This window comes from Crotalus tigris, unplaced genomic scaffold (assembly GCF_016545835.1).
Source record: "Crotalus tigris isolate CLP2741 ecotype Arizona unplaced genomic scaffold, ASM1654583v1 scf7180000019553.37968852642:3898890, whole genome shotgun sequence".
Lineage (NCBI taxonomy): Eukaryota > Metazoa > Chordata > Lepidosauria > Squamata > Viperidae > Crotalus > Crotalus tigris.
In genome coordinates this window covers 1,030,617-1,048,312 of record NW_024097591.1, presented here as the reverse complement: position 1 = coordinate 1,048,312, position 17,696 = coordinate 1,030,617, and the positions used below count along the sequence as shown (strand labels likewise).

The following is a 17,696-nucleotide window of genomic DNA, read 5'->3' as shown; positions in this document are numbered from 1 at the left end:
TTGGTTTGTGGCTGATGCCAGCCCTTCAATTCATCATTCAGCGCAGAGCTTCCTTCCTTCCTTCCTTCCTTCCTTCCTTCCTTCCTTCCTTCCTTCCTTCCTTCCTTCCTTCCTTCCTCCCTCCCTCCCTCCCTCCCTCCCTCCCTCCCTCCCTCCCTCATCACTGGAGGTTTTCAAGAAGAGATTGGACAACCGTTTGACTGGAATGGTCTAAGGTTTCCTGCCTGAGCAGGGGGTTGGACTAGATGACCTCCAACATCCCTTCCAACTCTGTTATTCTGCTATTCCTTCCTTCCTTCCTTCCTTCCTTCCTTCCTTCCTTCCTTCCTTCCTTCCTTGTTTTTCTTTTCCTTCTTTCCTTTCCCTTTCTTTCTTTCTTTCTTTCTTTCTTTCTCTTATTTTCTCATTCTCTCTCTCTTTCTCTCAGAAAGGTCACTGAATGAAACGGCTGTTTTTTCCTTTGACAGACATCATCGCAAAGAGAGCTTGTGGGCGACGGACAAACAAACAAAGCCGAGTCTGTTAGCGGGACCTTATTTCTCCTAAAAAGTGCATTGGGTTGCTGGGCTATTTGGCTCAGAAGAATTATTTTATTTTATTTATTTAAAAAAAACCTTTTCACTTTTGTTCCATTGCAACATGCTGGGTATGCGACACAGAAGCTGGCTCGGTCCCCCCAGTCCTGGCAGCCCCAAGTCTGGGTGACCAATTTGGTTCAAATTGTCAAAAGGGTGGGAAGCTTCGGTCGAGAATTCCTGCCAAGTTTTGGCTCGGATTGCCAGTTTTTGCTTTCCTGCTATTTTCTTTTTATCGGATATTCTTGGTCTGCTGTAGTGTGTTTTCCTTGCTTAACGTCCAATTCTGTACCAATTTCCTCACCCTTTGAACAATGGGCTGGCTTGCATCCACACCGGCTTCTAAACACTGTATTTTCAAGTCACGTTTGTCCCTCCGATGACTTAACCACAGTTTACACGGCTAACTCATTTATGTCTGACACCGTACTAAACACGGCCAGGCTAAGGGCGGTCGAGTCATTTAGTAGCTTAGGTCATAAAGTCACAACCAGGTTAGTACCCGCAAGATGGACTTTCTGCAGTTCACATGTGGACAATTTACTGCCTTCTCTCCTTCGTCCTGTCTGCTCCGTGGATGGTGGCATTTGAGGACAGGCCCAGGAATAATTGGAGACATGGTGCTGCAGCTTTGGCAAAAATGTTTGAAATGTATTTGTTTTCTTCAATGAAGTAAAATAAGGATCAGATGGGTGGATGGTTGAACTGTCTCAAATTCCACAAAGTTAGGGTGGGATGGCAACCTGCTAATCCTGGAATGCCAGAAATGGCGTTTCAAGGTTTGTTTGGTTTTGACTTCAGAGAAAACTCTGGCACTTGTGATCTGTTTAGTCCCTCTTGCTGGAAAATGGTGGACTTAGAGACTTCTTTTATAAATGTTGGATGTTGCTCTCGGCACGGGCATCCCTTCGTTATTAACATTGTGATTGTGACTTTATCGCTTGGACGCCTTCCATTTTATTCAGGTTGTCCCGCTTTTTCGCTGGCTGATGGCATGAAGGACATGTCATAAAACAGGGGTCTTCAAATGTGGCCCTTTTATGACTTGTGGACTTCAACTCCCAGAATTCCTCAGCCAATTTGGCCCCTTTATGACTTGCGGACTTCAACTCCCAGAATTCCTCAGCCAGGCACGCGTGCCTGTTTGAGGAATTCTGGGAGTTGAAGTCCACAAGTCATAAAAGGGCCAAGTTTGAAGACACCTGTCATAAAAGGAAAAACAGTCCAGGAGAGAAGAGGTGAACAGCAGCCACAGCAGCTACATTCGATTAGATATTTAGATTTAGATTTTTTTTTTTAAAAAAAATTATGATAGTTTTGCTGTCCATCGCAGTCGTAGGTCATGATGGTCATAAAGCGGGTCAACCAACCCAATTTTATGCCTTTCTTTTAACAATGGTCGTTAAGGAATTCTGGGAGTTGAAGTCCACATAGTTTCTGACCGAGGAATTCTGGGAGTTGAAGTCCACAAATCAAAATTTCTGACTGAGGAATTCTGGGAGTTGAAGTCCACAAGTCATAAACTTGTCAAATTTGGGGACCCAGGTCTAGCCCACCCCTTGGGGCTGATGTTAGCCTTTCTGAATTGGCGTGTGCCCCTCAAAACTCCTGCCAGGATTCTGGGCGATGATTGCAATGCTCTTTCCTTCTTCTCCATCCCAGGTGAGGACCTCTTGAACTGCAACAGTGCCTTCTCTCACCCGGATTGGCTGGTGGACATCGATTCCCGCCTTCGGAGCCAGGAGGAAGAGCTGACCCTGGTGAAGTCGGCCTTAGCCGATGCCCTACGGAGACTCAATGCTTACGATCAGCAGATCCCGTGGCTCAAGCAGCAGCTGCTGGAAGGTGAGATGCTCTAGAGTAGGGATCTACAAACCTGGCAACTTGTGGACTTCAACTCCCAGAATTCTTAAAGTGGCAGGCTGGGTGATTCTAGGAGTTGAAGTCCACAGGTCTTAAAGTTGCAAGCTGGGGGATTCTAGGAGTTGAAGTCCACAGGTCTTAAAGTTGCAAGCTGGGGGATTCTGGGAGTTGACATCCAAAATTCTTAAAGTGGCAGGCTGTAGAATTCTGGGAGTTGAAGTCCACAAGTCTTAATGTTGCAGGCTGGGAGTTGAAGTCCACAAGTCTTAAAGTGGCTGGCTGAGGGATTCTGGGAGTTGAAGTCTACAAGTCTCAAAGTGGCTGCCTGAGGGATTCTGGGAGTTGAAGTCCACAAGTCTCAAAGTGGCAGGCTGGGTGATTCTAGGAGTTGAAGTCCACAAGTCTTACAGTTGCCAAGTTTGGAGACCCCTGCTGTAGTGTCCTGAGTGAATGACCAAGGAGGGCCGTAGGTAGAACCGTAACCAAGGCAGTGGACAGATAAGAGGTAACTGAGCCCAGTCCACAAAAACAGTGGGGGTAAAGCTCTCAGACAAACCCTTACCTGGTTCCTCTGGGGAAGCACATTCAGACATGCAAGCTTTTACAAAGTCGATCTGACCTAGATGCCCTCGGTTCCTGCAATAACATATTTCCTTCACAGCAGATGCTAAAGAGGCCGCCTTGCTTCCCAGAGGCAATAATGCCAAATGGATCCTGCCTCCTCTCGCCTCCAGAAATTCCAGGTACTTTCCCGCAATATATGTATAATATACAGGTAAATCCTTGACTTACAACAGTCCGTTTAACGACCGTTTGAAGTTGCAACGGTACTGAAAAAAGTGACTTATAATAGGATCGTTTTTCACATTCAGGACCGTCGCAGCCTCCCCCCCCCCCATGGTCACGCAATCAAAATTCAGACGCTTGGCAACTGACTCACATTTACGACAGTCGCAGCGTCCCGGGGTCACCGTGATCCCCTTTTGCAACCGTCTGACAAGCAAAGTCAGATTCACTTAACAACCAAGTTACTAACTTCACAAACCGCAGCGATTCCGTTAACAATGGTAGCAGGAAAGGTCGTAAAATGGGGCACAATCCATTTAAACGTTTCCCTTAGCAACAAAAATTTGGGTCTCAGCTGTAGTTGCAAGTCTAGGTCTAACTGCACAATATTTTCCCACAATCCTTGGGAATTCCTTTATTATTATTATTATTATTATTTTGAAATACCTTTGAGAATTTTGTGGCTGTTTTAGTATTTTTTGGGGGGGGGGTGTTGCCAAGTCAGAGGAACCCTGATCCCGAATAAATTATTGTCTTCTGTTGGCAGTTCGAGCCTTGCCCCCAAATTCGGAAGCCGCGGAGAAGGGGCATTCGAAGCGGAGAAGATCCATGGGTCAAGGATCAGCGTCGGGACGCAAACCGAGGCGCTTCCAACGCCGGGGAGGGATGCAGAAAAGTCTCTAAGCAATGGGGGTCTTCAACAGGCAGAGGAGAGCTCAGCTACGAGGGGAAAGTCCTTGCAGGACTCTTCCAACGTTGGCGAGATGGACTTTGCTAAAGGTCCCAGCGGTGGTAGTGGTGGTGGTGGTGACCCCATTAAAGTAGCCACGAACTCCCTTGGGCCGCCAACCGAGAGAGAAAACGTGGCTGCCGAGCTACAGACGGTTCAGGAGGACCCTGAAGCTCACAGCTCCAACCCAGATCCTACCAGCAGGTGCCTCCAGGAAGCTCAAGACGTTGGAGAACCTCCACCAGATGCCACCAGAGATGAACCTCCAAGCCCAGGGCAGTCCCGGCTTGGGGGTCAGCCTCTGGGACCAGGATCGGCCTCCCCAGAGCCCTCCTCGGAAGGGAGCAGCAGCAGCAGCACCCCAGCCTCCCCGGTGCCCACCCTTCAGAATGTGATGGCCACCAAAAAGGAGTTGTGAGTTTCTAAACTTAGAGGGAGGAAGAAAAAGGAGAACTGGTTTTGCAGGAATTGGATCTTTTTTTTCTATCTACCTACCTACCTATCTTCTATCTACCTACCTACCTACCTATCTTCTATCTATCTACCTACCTACCTACCTATCTTCTATCTATCTATCTATCTATCTATCTATCTATCTATCTATCTATCTATCTATCTATCTATCTATCTATCTCTCTATCTATCTATCTATTATATTTCCTTTACCTGTCCATTCCTTTTCTTGCTATTATCTTTCTTTTTCCTTCCTTTGCACTTTTTCTTTTCTATTATATATAATCAAATCTACTATATATATTTATATATGTATCTTTCCTCTTCCTTTTTCCTTTCCATCAAGCCTGACTTCTTCCTTTCGTTTTTTTCCCTTCTTCCTTCGCGTTAAACCGACGTTCATTCTTTCTATCATTTTTCCTTTTTCTTTGCATCACGTCTGCCTTTCCTTCCCACCTGTTACATTTCTTTTATCTTCTTCCTTTCGCTCGAACCTGACTCCTCCCTTTCTGCTAAACCTTTTCCTTCGTTCCTCTGCATTAGATATCCGACTCCTTTCCTTTCTGTTCTTTTTCCGTTTTCCTTTGCCTGATGTCGGATTTCTTTCCTTTCCAGGCTGCGAAGGAACAGCTCCTCCGACAAGCTGGCCCGGACCAAACAGCCCCTCCCAAAGAAAGCTGCTTCCAGTGCCAACCTTTTTAACCGTTCCAGCAGCCTTGAAAAGTGAGAAAAAGCACTTTGCATATGATACAGGCCCTTCCACGGCTTTCAAACGTTCGGAACGGAAAGGAAAAAAAAATGACTTATGACCAAGGCACTGGGAATCTTTCTAACGTTCTGTTTTTACCTTGCAGCCGATCGAAGGATCCCACTTTAAGTCCAGGTGAGCTGCTGGCTGTGTTTGTGTCTTTGCATTTTGCAAGCGGGGTTGTTTTTTTTCTCCAGGATCGGGATGAGGGTTCCTGGTCTCCCCTTCCGAAGCTGGGGGACAATGGCTGCCCATGGCCGCTCAGAGGCCCCCTGGACCCCGAGATGGGCGGCAGATCAATTTGATGATGATGATGGTGGTGATGATGATGATGGTAATTGATCATCACACAGCCAGATGTTCAGGCTGGGTTTGGCATTTTTTGTCTACCTGTTGAGTCCTTACCAAGGACCTACAATAGGCAGATGTGGATGTTTGATGGTGTTACAGGTATCGTCGCAGGATGGAAGCAGTTCCTAGTAAGGCCGCCTTTTGCAATTGACTGATGGCAAACTTGTCAATGCCGATGGTGTTCGAGTGGTGCTCCAGTTGTTTTGGGATTGCACCCAAGGAGCCTATGACTATTGGTACCTTGGGTGCAATCCCAAAACAACTGGAGAACCACTCGAACACCATTGGCATTGACAAATTCGCCATTAGTCAGTTGCCATTACTACTACTACTACTACTACTACTACTACTACTACTACTACTACTACTACTGTTGTTGTTGTTGTTATTATTACTATTACTATTATTATTTCTGCTAAGAAAAGGCCAAATAGATTCTTTCTGTTCTTGCCTGCAGGACCGACAAGCTCTCGGCGTTTGAATTATAATCTGGGTGAGGATCTTCTAAAAAGGAATTACTGGCTTTGTTTTGTTTTATTGTTTATTTTATTTTACTTGATTATTTCATTTTATTGCTTTATTTTATTGTGTTATCTCACCTTACACTTCATACTTTGCTATTTACTTCACTTTATTTTGCCTCGTTTTATCTTATTTCAATGTACCTCACTTTATACTTAAAAGTATTTGTTTTGCTTTACTTTTATTTCACTTTGCTTCATACTTTACCGCTGTACACTGCACTAAGTTTATTTTACAGTACTTTAATTTTGCTTTTACTTTTGCTTTCACTTTTAACTTTCCTTTATTCTTTGGGTTTTTTGAGTTGTTTGCCAGGTCTGTTGCAATCCTGTCACCTGGGGATAGTTCCACTGCTTTATTTACACTAACTGGTCTGTGTGTGGGGGGGAGGGGAGCACATCTCACCGTTATTTTGCACACTTCTCTCTGTTCAGTTTGGGAGGCAAGGTTGCACAACGCTTATCCTTCCCTAAAGCAAGGTGAAGCTTTTGAAGCTTCCCGCAAAAAAAAGGTCTGTTCTTTTTCTAATTATTCCTTAATTATCCTCTGTCCCATTAGAGGGACTCTCCATCAAAATGTTTCTACGCGGACGGCCCATCACCATGTACATCCCTTCCGACTTCCATAACTATGAGGATCTGCGCATGGAGCTCCCAACACAGAAGCTGCAGCTGGACTGGGTGTATCCTTAAAAAAAAAGGCAAGGTGGTGCAGGTGGTGTGTGTGTGTCAGACATCCAAAGCGCCTGAAAGCAGGACAGGAAGTAACAACAGATGGAAACTCATCAAGGAGAGAAGCAACCTAGAACTAAGGAGAAATTTCCTGACAGTGAGATCAATTAACCAGTGGAACAACCTGCCTCCAGACATTGTGAGTGCTCCCAACACTGGAAGTTTTTAAGAAGAGACTGGACAGCCATTTGTCCGAAATGGTATATTCCTGTCATCACTCCAGGACTACCTATATCTGGACTTCAACTCCCAGAATTCCATACGGGCAATGGAACTCTGGGAACTGAAGTTTCAACGGCTTTCAAGCTTAAAAGAATCCCGCTCTTTTTCCTTAACGCCTCTCCAGCTACGGCTACCGGGGACGTGACTGCCGTTCCAATCTCTACGTCTTAACATCCGGGGAGCTGGTCTACTTCATTGCCTGCGTGGTGGTGCTTTACCACGTCCAGCGGCGCACGCAGCGCCACTACCTTCGCCACACCGACTGTGTGCGCTGGTGAGTGGGTGGATCACGGTGATCTTGTTTGCTCACCGATCCTGGCAGGATTTGACGGAAGAAGTGTCTTCCCACAGGCCAGGGTGGCTGGATGGTGTGGGGAACAAACTGGACGAAAATCAAAGGGTTGCAGAAATGAAGAAATCCTTTTAAGGTTGGCAGCACATTGACGGTTCCCCCTTCCAAGCTCCCTTCCTTTACCCGTCCAGCATTTAGAACAGGGCCTCCAACCTTGGCGACTTTAAAACTTGGGGGCTTCAGTTTGCAGAATTCCCCATCCCCATTTCGTGCCTAAGGCGGAACTAGAACTCACCGTCTCCTGGTGATTGGCCCAAAGTCACCCAGCCGGCTTTCAGGCCTAAGGCAAGACTAGAACTCACCGTCTCCTGGTGATTGGTCCAAAGTCACCCAGTTGGCTTTCACGCCTAAGTCAGAACTAGAACTTACCAGCACCTGGTTTCTCCTTCAGAAGGAAAACGATGGCAAATAGAATCGAAAAAAGATTATTATTTTTTTTCAATTTCTTGCAGTCTTGCAGTACATCCTGACGGAGTCCGTGTGGCCTCGGGGCAGATGGCTGGCGTGGACAAGGACGGCAAGGTAATCCCACTGTTAGCCTTTCGAGGTAGTCCAGACAAGAAGGACAATCAATACTATAGTCAGTCCTCGTTTAGCGAGCATGCATGGGGATGAAAAACCAACTTTACTACAGTAGGGCTCACCCCCCCCCCCAAATCAAGCTAGGGCTTATTTTGGGTGTAGGCCTTTCTTTCGGGGAAACGGGGGTAATTCTTTTTCTCCTGTCTCATTTTTGCTGCTCCGAAATGCTGATATATGGGTTTTGGCGGTGGGGTGTCTTTCCTACAGCCGCTGCAGCCCTTTGTTCACATCTGGGACTCCGTCACGCTGCTGACCTTGCAGCAAATCGGTCTGGGCAGCTTTGAGAGGGGCGTCGGTTCTCTGGCTTTCTCCACGGCGGTGAGTCCCTCCCCGGCTCGAAAGGAAAGGCGGAAAAGGAAAAATAAACTTCGTTTTTCTCCAGTGCCCTTTGCGGAACGTCTGGGTCTGGCTTTGCAGGGTGGGAATTGCAGCCCGGAACAAAATAGTACATTGGAGGAGACAGTTTTTAATTTCTTTTATTTCAATCTTTCCTTCCCCCCCCCCAAACCAGGACGAGGGCGCCTACCTGTGCGTGATCGACGAATCCAACGAACACATGCTCTCCGTGTGGGACTGCCTCCGTGGCACCAAACAAGCTGAAATCAAGGTGAGGGGGGGGGAAGAGGCCGATGGGAGATGCAGTGATGCTGGCCCAGATGTCATCCAGATGTGTTTATTTTTTAAAGGGGGAGGAGCATAGAAACCGGAACAGGGAGATGGTGGCCAAAAAAAAGGAGATTGAATCGCCTATTTGGGTTGCAGAAGACCAAATGGGAAGAGGAGATGGAATATTTCTTGTGGGAGGGGGCCAGAAGGAAGGCTACAGCTAGTCCTCGACTTATAACAGCTGGTTTAGGGACCGTTCAAAGTCACAACGGCACCGGAAAAAGGGAATCATGACCGTTTTTCACCCTTAACGACCGTTGCAGGATTCTCCGTGGTCCTGGACGCTTGGCAACCGACTCATATTTATGATGGTCGCAACGTCCCGGGGTCACATGATCCTCTTTTGTGGTCTTCTGACCAGCTAAATCAAGGTGGATGCTGGATTCACTTAACAACCGTGTGACTAATTTAACAACGGCATTGATTCGCTTAACGACTGTGGCAAGAAAGATTGTAAAAATGGGAGGCGAAACTCACTTAACAACCGTCTCGCTTAACAACAGGGCTCAGGTCTTAAGTCGAGGACTACCTGTATTTGCAGGTGTGATGGCAGCCTACGTGAATTTGTATTTTGATCCTGCAGGAGATCCGTTACACGCTCAGGAATGGATCCTGAGGGGTTCCATAGCCTGAGGGGTTTTATTTATTTTTTTTGCTCTTCCTTTTCCTATCCAGAGCACCAACGAATCGGTCCTGATGGTGGAGTTTAATCCCCAAGACAGTAGCAACATAATCACAGCTGGAAAGTCGCACGTCTATTTCTGGACCTGGGTGGGAAGCAGCTTAACCAAGAAACAGGGGATCTTTGGGGTAAAAGAATCTTGGAAGGATTACATCTATGTAACTCACCATCTCCTGGCGATGGGCCCAAAGTCATCCAATCAGCTTTCAGGACTAAGGTGGAACTAGAATTCACTGTCTCCTGGTGAAGAGCGTACAACCACCCAGCCATCTTTCACGCTTAAGCTAGGACTAGAAGTCACCATCCCTTGGTGTCTGGTCCAAACTCACTCAGACAGCTTCCATGCCTAAGGTGGAACTAGAACTCACCGTCTCCTGGTGATTGGCCCACAGTCACCTAACTGGTTTTCATGCCTAAGGTGGGACTAGAACTCACTGTCTCCTGGTGATTGGCCGAGAGTCACCCAGCCAGCTTTCCTGCCTAAGGCAGGACTAGAACTCACCATCTCCTGGCGATTAGTCCAGTCGGCTTTCCTGCCTATGGCGGGACTAGAACTCACCGTCTCCTGGTTTCCTGTATAGGCAGTTTGCAGAGTTGACACAGTTCTTGCAAACGGCCCCTTCGTTTCCCTTGCTAGAAATACAAGAAGCCCAAGTTTATCCAGTGCTTCGTGTTTGACACCAACGGGGATGTCCTCACGGGGGATTCCGAAGGCAACATCCTCACGTGGGCGAGGGCAGTGGCCGACATTCGCACTCTGGGCAAGGGGGCAAAAGGTACGCGAAAGGGGAGAGACCCCGACTTTCGCCAGGATGGGGAAGGTGGACGTTGGGACTGTTGAGCAATCCCTTGTCGTAAAACGGGGGGCCGAACTCGCTTGCTTAACAAGGAAATTCTGGGCCCGGTGGCGGTGGGAAGTCGAGGACCCCCTGTCAAATAGTGGGCTCCACTGATTTAAAAACAAAATCTGATGAAAAGCGATAAGAGATAAACTTTGTACTGTCCCTTCCTCCCACAGAGACCTATCAGATCAGCAAGCAGACCCACGCGCACGAAGGGAGCATCTTTTGCCTCTGCCTGTGCCGCGACGGTTCGGTCTTGAGCGGGGGCGGCAAGGACCGTCGTTTGCTTCAGTGGAGCCCCCTCCTCACTGTCCTCCAGGAGGTGGAGGTAAGGTGTGTGTGTGTGTGTGTGTGTGTGTGTGTGTGTGTTTGTTTGGAGGTGGGGGGGAAGGAAACAGACTTCAGCAGGAGCACCTCAGTACAAGTTCCTTCCTATAATTTTCTGCCTCACTAATGAGGCCTAGAGCCTTGTTAAGTCTCAGAAGGGGATTCTTAGCCCTTCGAGGTGGCCCAGCCCAGGAAAACAAAGTGATGAATACTAATAACAACCATATGTCTGAAATGGTATAGGGTTTCCTGCCTGAGCAGGGGGTTGGACTAAATGACCTCCAAGGTCCCTCCCAACTCCTATTCTATTCTATTCTATTCTATTCTATTCTATTCTATTCTATTCTATTCTATTCTATTCTATTCTATTCTATTCTATTCTATTCCTATTTCTATTCTATTCTATTCTATTTCCTATGTCTATTCTATTCTATTCTATTCTTTCAAGTAGTCCTTGACTTATAAACATTTCTTTAGCGACCGTTCGAAGTTGCAACATAATGTGACTTACAATTGAGCCTTGTACTTACGACCGTTGCAGCATAGTTTGCCTGTTTGTAAATATTCTCATTTTTTAATTTTTTTTTTTAACTTTTGGCTCAGATACCGGAGCAATTTGGCGCTGTGCGCACCATCGCAGAGGGCGAGAGCGGGGAGCTTTTGGTGGGGACCACGCGCAACGCCCTCCTACGGGGCAGTTTGGCCGAAGGCTTCAAACCCATCATCCAGGTGAGCAGAGATGCCCCCACTTCAAGGCTCCTCCTAGCCCCAGACTCCTACCTCCCACCTTATAAAAATAAAAATAATGATAATGTAATAATGATAACAGTAACAACAAACAACAACAAAACAAAACAACAACAATAATAATAAAAAAGTTGGAATGGGACCTTGGAGATCATCTAGTCCAACCCCCTGCTCAGGCAGGAAACCCTACCCCATTTCAGACCAATGGCTGTCCAGTCTCTTCTTAAAAACTTCCAGTGTTGGAGCATTCACCTGCTTCTGGAGGCAGGTGGTTCCAACTGGTTCATTGTTCTAACTGTCAGGAAGTTTCTCCTTAGTTCTAGGTTGCTTCTCTCTTTGGATTAGTTTCCACCCGTTGCTTCTTGTCCTGCCTTCAGGGGCCTTGGAGAATAGCTTGACTCCCTCTTCTTTGGGGCAGCCCCTGAGATACTGGAACAGCTGCTATCATGTCCCCCCTCGTCCTTCTCTTCGTTAAACTAGACATACCCAATTCCAGCAACCGTTCCTTATATGTTTTAGCCTCCAGTCCCCTGATCGTCTTTGTTGCTCTTCTCTGCACTCTTTCTAGAGTCTCAACCTCTTTTTTACATCGTAAAACTGGAGGCCAGATTCCAAGTGACTCAGTATTCTCGACCGTGACTCAGTTTCTCCTCCTTTGCAGGGCCACACGGACGAACTCTGGGGTCTGGGGACTCACCCCTCACGGGACCTTTTTGTCACTTGCGGCTACGACAAGCAACTCTGCCTGTGGGACGGCAGTGAACATATGATGGCTTGGAGTCTCACCTTAGAGGTATGGCGGGAGAAAATAGAACGACCCCAGGCACCCCTTGACTTGCAGCCATTCGTTTAGCGACCGTCCAGTTGCAACGGCACTGGAAAAAACATTTTACAATGGATCTTCACACTGAACAGCTGTTGCAGCATCCCCACGGTCAAAATTTGGGTGACTTGGCCACCGGGATGTTTTTATGACGGTTGCAATATTCCAGGTGTGTGTGATTGCCCTTTCTGGCCTTCCCAGCTGGTAAAGCCAATGGGGGGGGGGGACCTGGATTCGTTTAACAACTGTGTGATTCATATAAACAAACGCCGTGGTTCGCTTAACATCCGTGTCAAAAAACAAAACAAAAAAGGTCTGAAAACCGGGCACAATTCTTCCCAATAATGTACGTGGCAATAGATGACTTCTAAATGAATTTGAATTTTGCCACTGCAGTTATCAAAAGTTAATTCTGTTCCTGTCAAGAGCCTGACCCCAGAGACAAAAATCCTCCTATCTTTTTACAAATAACCACCTTACCAGCTTCTCTCTCTCTCTCTCTCTCTTTCTCTGTCTTTTTCTCTTTCTTTTCTTTCTCTCTTTCTCTTTCTCTCTTTCTCTCTCTCTCTTTTTCTTTCTTTCTTTCTTTCTTTCTTTCTTTCTCTTTCTGTCTTCTCTCTCTTTTTCTTTCTTTCTCTCTTTCTTTCTCTTTCTTTCTCTCTTCTCTCTTCTCTCTCTTTCTCCCTTTCTCTTTCTTTTTCTTTCTTTCTTTCTCTCTCTCTCTCTCTTTGTCTCTCTTTCTCTTTCTCTGTCTTTTTTTCTTTCTTTTCTTTCTCTCTCTCTCTCTCTTTTTCTCTCTCTTTTTCTTTCTTTCTCTCTTTCTTTCTCTTTCTTTCTCTCTTCTCTCTTCTCTCTCTTTCTCCCTTTCTCTTTCTCTTTCTTTCTCTCTCTTTCGCTCTTTGCCCTTCCCAGGAAACAGGACTCTGCGCCGATTTCCACCCGAGTGGGAAAGTGGTGACTGTGGGACTCAGCACTGGACGGTAACTTAACCCCCCCTCCCATCACTGGCCCTCCTCCCTGGGACTCAGCAGGGCTGGTGACCCTGTTGGTTTGGGGAACAGCTTCTCCAAAACCAGGACAGTAGCAGACAAAAGCTTAGTTCCTCTGTCCTACCCTGCAGGGTGCGTGGGTGTCAGCTTGGATCAAAGGGATCTTTCCTTTTGTTCCCATAGCTGCTAAATTCCTAGAAAAACAATATATTGGCAAGATCAAAGGTATCTGCAACACTTTTATCTCCCTCAGATGGCAGGTGCTGGAGACGGAGACGCGACAGGTTTTGTCCAGCTACACAGATGGAAACGAACAGCTCTCTGTAGTACGTTATTCCCCAGGTTAGATTGTCTGCTTATTTATTTTATCTTCTCGTGTTTGTTGAGTTCTTGGTATTCTCTGAGCTTGGTTGTTTTTCTGCAGACGTTTCATTACCAAGCTAGGTGACATCAGCAATGCCTGGGAGAGTGAAGTGATTCCTTCCTTCCTTCCTTCCTTTCTTTCTTTTCCTCCTTCCCTCCCTCCCTTCCCAATTCCTTCCTCCCTCCGTCCCTCCCATTCTCTCCTTCCTTCCTTCCTTCCTTCCTTCCTTCCTTCCTTCCTTCCTTCCTTCCTTCCTCTCCCTCCCTCCCTCTATCCCATCCATCCATCCTTCCTTCTTTCCTCTCTTCTTTCTTCTTTGATTACTCATCTGGTGTTGTTTCCTGCTTATCTAGGTGTTACAAACCACACATTAAGACTGGTGGGACAAGCTACTTATTTAAACAGCCAGCACACGTCACTCCCCCGTGCACGGATGATGTTATATAACTCGATAGTGTAACATCTGCAAGAAAATGACCAAGCTTTGAGAACATGTAACCCCACTATTCAACCCTGAGCTGCAATATTTTCTATAATTGGATTTACGTGGGTTTGTTTTTTGTTTTTTGGTTGGAAAAGGTTAAGCAGAGAAACAGGGCGTGAGATCAGATCCTGGGGGTCTCTTTTCATTATTCACTGGCTCTTCCGATCTGGCAAATGATGGTCACATCCCAGATTGTTGGGAAGGACACAATTAGCGGATAAAAATGCCAAATCCAGACTAAACATCTGGCTGACTATGCAGCCAACAATCCTAATTCCTTTGCTGATGGAGATAGGCGACTTCCCCTGTCCGGCCTACTTTAAACTTGTTTTTTTATTTTGTCATTTTTTTTTTATGCTAGATGGAGAGTTCTTGGCCATCGGTTCCCATGACAACTTCATCTATATATATAGTGTGGAAGAGAAAGGGCATAAATATACTCGTTTTGGCCGCTGCACGGTGAGCAGAAGGGCGAGGAACACAGATAGAGCAAGCTGGAGGGAACGGTTAATTTGGGTGGTGGAAAAGCATGAAACAAACACAGCGACTTCCTGGAAAATTTATTTGTTTATTTATTCTGTAAATTATTACGGATGCTCGTCTTAATGAAATAATCTGGGCCACTGACAAGTATACAAAACACAGAGGTCTGTATTAAAAACAACACCAAAAAGCCCATTAAAAACGCCAGATAAAGAAAATAAACTATTCCACTGACGTAAGGGAAAAATGGAATCTTTGTTCCATCTTAGAGCCTGAAAGGAAAATTGAAGTTTAGTAAACTGCCGTAAACATTTGAAAACGTGTTTTTAATTTTTTGCGTTTTGGTCTTTCGGCCCGATTCTGCTTGCTTATTATCCTTGGTTATCTTGCCCCTCTGGAAAGTATTGGATAATCGATCTCTTCCCTAAGGTTTGTTCTTTTTTCTCTCACTTCAGGGGCATTCCAGCTTCATTACACATCTGGATTGGTCCAAAGATGGGAAATTCATCATGTCTAATTCTGGGGATTATGAAATCTTGTATTGTAAGTTTATTTTTTAAAATACAGCAGCAGAGGAAAAGAGAGAGAGAGAGAGAGAGAGAGAGAGAGAGAGAGAGAGAGAGAGAGAGAGAGAGAGGGTGACTTTTGGTTAGTCCCTCCCTCTGAGTCTATCCTACCTCACAGGATTGCTGTTGTGAGGAAAACGGAAGAAGGAAGGGGTGTTATTTATATTCGCCACCTTGAGTTCTTGATTAAAAATAATGAAGGCGGGATAGAAACAAACACACCCATCACGATCCTAATTTTCCTTTCAGGGGAGGTAGCCAGAGGTTGCAAGCTAGTACGGAATCGGTTTGACAACAGGGACCGGGAATGGGCCTCCTACACCTGCGTGCTGGGTTTCCACGTTTTCGGTAACGGTGTTTACTTGTTTTGACCAGTTGTTGGGGTTTTTGTGAGCGGCCCGGAATCTTCTGGATTGGGGCAGGCATCCCAAATCAGATGGACGAAATCCAATTCAACTCTCCTTTTCTTTTCCTCTTTCTTCCGTACCCTCAACCCAGGGGTTTGGCCCGACGGCTCGGATGGCACGGATATCAACGCCCTGTGCCGTTCGCACAACGAGCGGGTGGTGGCTGTGGCGGACGATTTTTGCAAAGTCCATCTCTTCCAGTACCCTTGTGCCAAGCCCAAGGTAGGTCGCTAAGGAAGAAGGGCACTCTTAAACCGGGAAGAATTAGTAAATATTTTGGCTGGAAGGTAATGCCCAGGCATTTTTTGATGGTTCTTATCCTTTTTTTTTTTTGTTTATAAATATTTTATTGATTTTCTATTTTTACAATGAAGTGCCTAATTAAACAACGGGATGACTGAGTCCATTAGTAATTTCGTGGTACATATAAGCTTCTTCAAATTTAATCCAATATTATTACACTCTCTGATACGTCCTCATTTCATCTGATAATAGACATTTTTCCACACTAAGCAAACACAAAAGTCCCTTTTTTCACTGCTGTTGTTACTCCGAATGGTCACTGAAAGAACGGTTGTAAATTGAGGATTACCTGTATCACTGTAAACCTGGGCTAAATTCTTCTCCACCATTTCCCGCCCTTCAAAATAAGATCGGCAGGAGAATTTCACCCCACTTTGGAGTTTTGGGGCGTCCCAATCCAACAGCGTAGTTTTTAATGTCTCTTCTCCCCTCCCCACCATGTTCCTGATCTTCTGCAGGCTCCCAGCCACGTCTACACCGGCCACGGCAGCCACGTTACCAACGTCCGTTTCACCCACGACGACGGCCACCTCATCTCCATGGGGGGCAAGGACACCAGCATCTTCCAATGGCGGATGTTGGGGGGCGCTACTCCCCCGGCCAGCCGATCCCTCTCCTCCCTTTCCTCGCACGAAGCAGGATCCGGCACCTGAAGCTGCCGAAATCCGGATGGATCAACCTTAAGGATGGCGACCGAGTTCTCAGGTGTGGGGAGTTGCTCGGAGACATCTCCTGCCTCGGCGTATGGACCGGTTGGCTTCCCTTCCGCCCTGCCTAACTGGAGAGTTTTCGTTTGCTAACCGTCGCCGCCGTTTGCTTATTAACACAAGGTGAAGGGCAGTCGCGATGCGCAGCTGGGTGACGCCCGCGGCCATGGCAAATCAAACGTGGTGCGTCACCTTCTCCTGTCCCTGGGCCGGGTGGACGGAGAAGCTGCCAAACACGGCAGGCAGGTAGAAAGGGAAAATTGGGCCTCTGGGATTTCCTCGGCTTTCGCTCTGTACATGCCTCTGGATCTTCAAAGCCTAGAGAAGATGGGGAATTGGGATCCTCCATCGCCGTTCCCTGTTTAAGTAGTGCTCAGCTTGCCACCACCTTTGGGATCAGAATTCCCGCTGCCAGGCTAAGGTGCTTGCTAATTGGACGGCCTGTCTTTGACACGGTCGTTAACTGTCGCTGCGGTTGTTCGTCATTAAGTGGATCTGACTTCTCCCATGGTTCTTCAGCAGTGGCGCCTGGTTTTATGACCGTTTTGGCCACGGGGGAGGGGGGGATTAGACAGGTTGTTAAATGAATCAGGCAGTCCTTAAGCAAATCCAGCTCCTTTCCTCCCATTGACTTTGCCTGTTGGAAGCCGGTTGGGAAGATCACCAATAGTGATCACATGATCCTGGGACACTGCAACCATGTGCCTGAATCTTGATCACGTGACCACTAGGGACGCTGCAGCGGTCATAAGTGCGAAAAACGGTCATAAGTCACTTTTTTCAATGGCATCGTAACTCCAAACGGTCGCTAAACGAACAGAATTTTTGTAAGTCGTGCACTACCTTTATAGCAGTGCTTCCCAAACTTGCACAAATTGCCTACACTAGGTAAATGTGGGGTTTTTTGGGGTAGCAACAACACACAAACTTGTTAATGCTTTTGCAGAAGGAACAATGAAACTCGTGTTCGTGCAAAATGGTGTTTTTTGAAGAAAAGGGACCGTTTGGGGTCCTTTTGGTTAATAAATTCAGAGTGAATCTCCTGCGAGGAGGCGGCAGTCGTGATCTGTGGGCCTCACAGAAATTTAATTCAATAAATAAAATTAAATATCTATGCCCTGACATCTGTTGAAGTAGGATTTTTTTTCTCCATTCCGGCCTTCATAAAAGTGCACAAAATGAAAACGTTCGCTAAAGCCCGAAAAGGTGGATTTTAGAAGGAAAAAGGTTGGGGAAGCACTGTTGTATAGATTTTTTAAAAAAACCCACTTCTTTGATTTTGTTTTTACTTTCATTTTGGACCTGGTTGGGTCCAACATGTAAATAGGCATACAAAAAAGGAAGGTTTTCATGTTTGGAAAGAGAAAATAAATGTTTGCATCTCAAATCTT

General features: G+C 46.4%; 2 protein-coding genes across 3 annotated transcripts in view; both read left to right on the top strand.

The window, feature by feature from the left end:
• The window catches only part of B3GAT3 (beta-1,3-glucuronyltransferase 3), a 19,436-nt gene extending 17,065 nt beyond the window's left edge, over positions 1 to 2,371 (top strand). The window contains exon 7 of the mRNA XM_039363115.1: positions 2,238 to 2,371. The gene's annotated coding sequence lies outside the window, so the exon portion shown is untranslated. The remainder of the gene's footprint in view (positions 1 to 2,237) is intronic.
• EML3 (EMAP like 3) overlaps positions 1 to 17,696 on the top strand; it is a 24,583-nt gene extending 6,887 nt beyond the window's left edge. The window contains exons 2-24 of one of the 2 annotated variants that reach the window (XM_039363109.1): positions 2,238 to 2,420; positions 3,103 to 3,181; positions 3,772 to 4,368; positions 5,023 to 5,130; positions 5,262 to 5,290; positions 5,964 to 5,999; positions 6,587 to 6,710; positions 7,106 to 7,255; positions 7,786 to 7,855; positions 8,123 to 8,233; positions 8,427 to 8,522; positions 9,257 to 9,391; positions 9,901 to 10,039; positions 10,282 to 10,433; positions 11,036 to 11,161; positions 11,841 to 11,972; positions 12,915 to 12,982; positions 13,245 to 13,333; positions 14,201 to 14,298; positions 14,778 to 14,865; positions 15,138 to 15,236; positions 15,387 to 15,517; positions 16,057 to 17,696. In XM_039363109.1, coding sequence (XP_039219043.1) covers positions 2,238 to 2,420; positions 3,103 to 3,181; positions 3,772 to 4,368; positions 5,023 to 5,130; positions 5,262 to 5,290; positions 5,964 to 5,999; positions 6,587 to 6,710; positions 7,106 to 7,255; positions 7,786 to 7,855; positions 8,123 to 8,233; positions 8,427 to 8,522; positions 9,257 to 9,391; positions 9,901 to 10,039; positions 10,282 to 10,433; positions 11,036 to 11,161; positions 11,841 to 11,972; positions 12,915 to 12,982; positions 13,245 to 13,333; positions 14,201 to 14,298; positions 14,778 to 14,865; positions 15,138 to 15,236; positions 15,387 to 15,517; positions 16,057 to 16,251 — 3,035 coding nt within the window. In that variant the 3' untranslated portion in view covers positions 16,252 to 17,696. Of the gene's footprint in view, positions 1 to 2,237; positions 2,421 to 3,099; positions 3,182 to 3,771; positions 4,369 to 5,022; positions 5,131 to 5,261; positions 5,291 to 5,963; positions 6,000 to 6,586; positions 6,711 to 7,105; positions 7,256 to 7,785; positions 7,856 to 8,122; positions 8,234 to 8,426; positions 8,523 to 9,256; positions 9,392 to 9,900; positions 10,040 to 10,281; positions 10,434 to 11,035; positions 11,162 to 11,840; positions 11,973 to 12,914; positions 12,983 to 13,244; positions 13,334 to 14,200; positions 14,299 to 14,777; positions 14,866 to 15,137; positions 15,237 to 15,386; positions 15,518 to 16,056 lie in introns of both variants that reach the window. The other variant, XM_039363108.1, reaches the window with a different exon arrangement.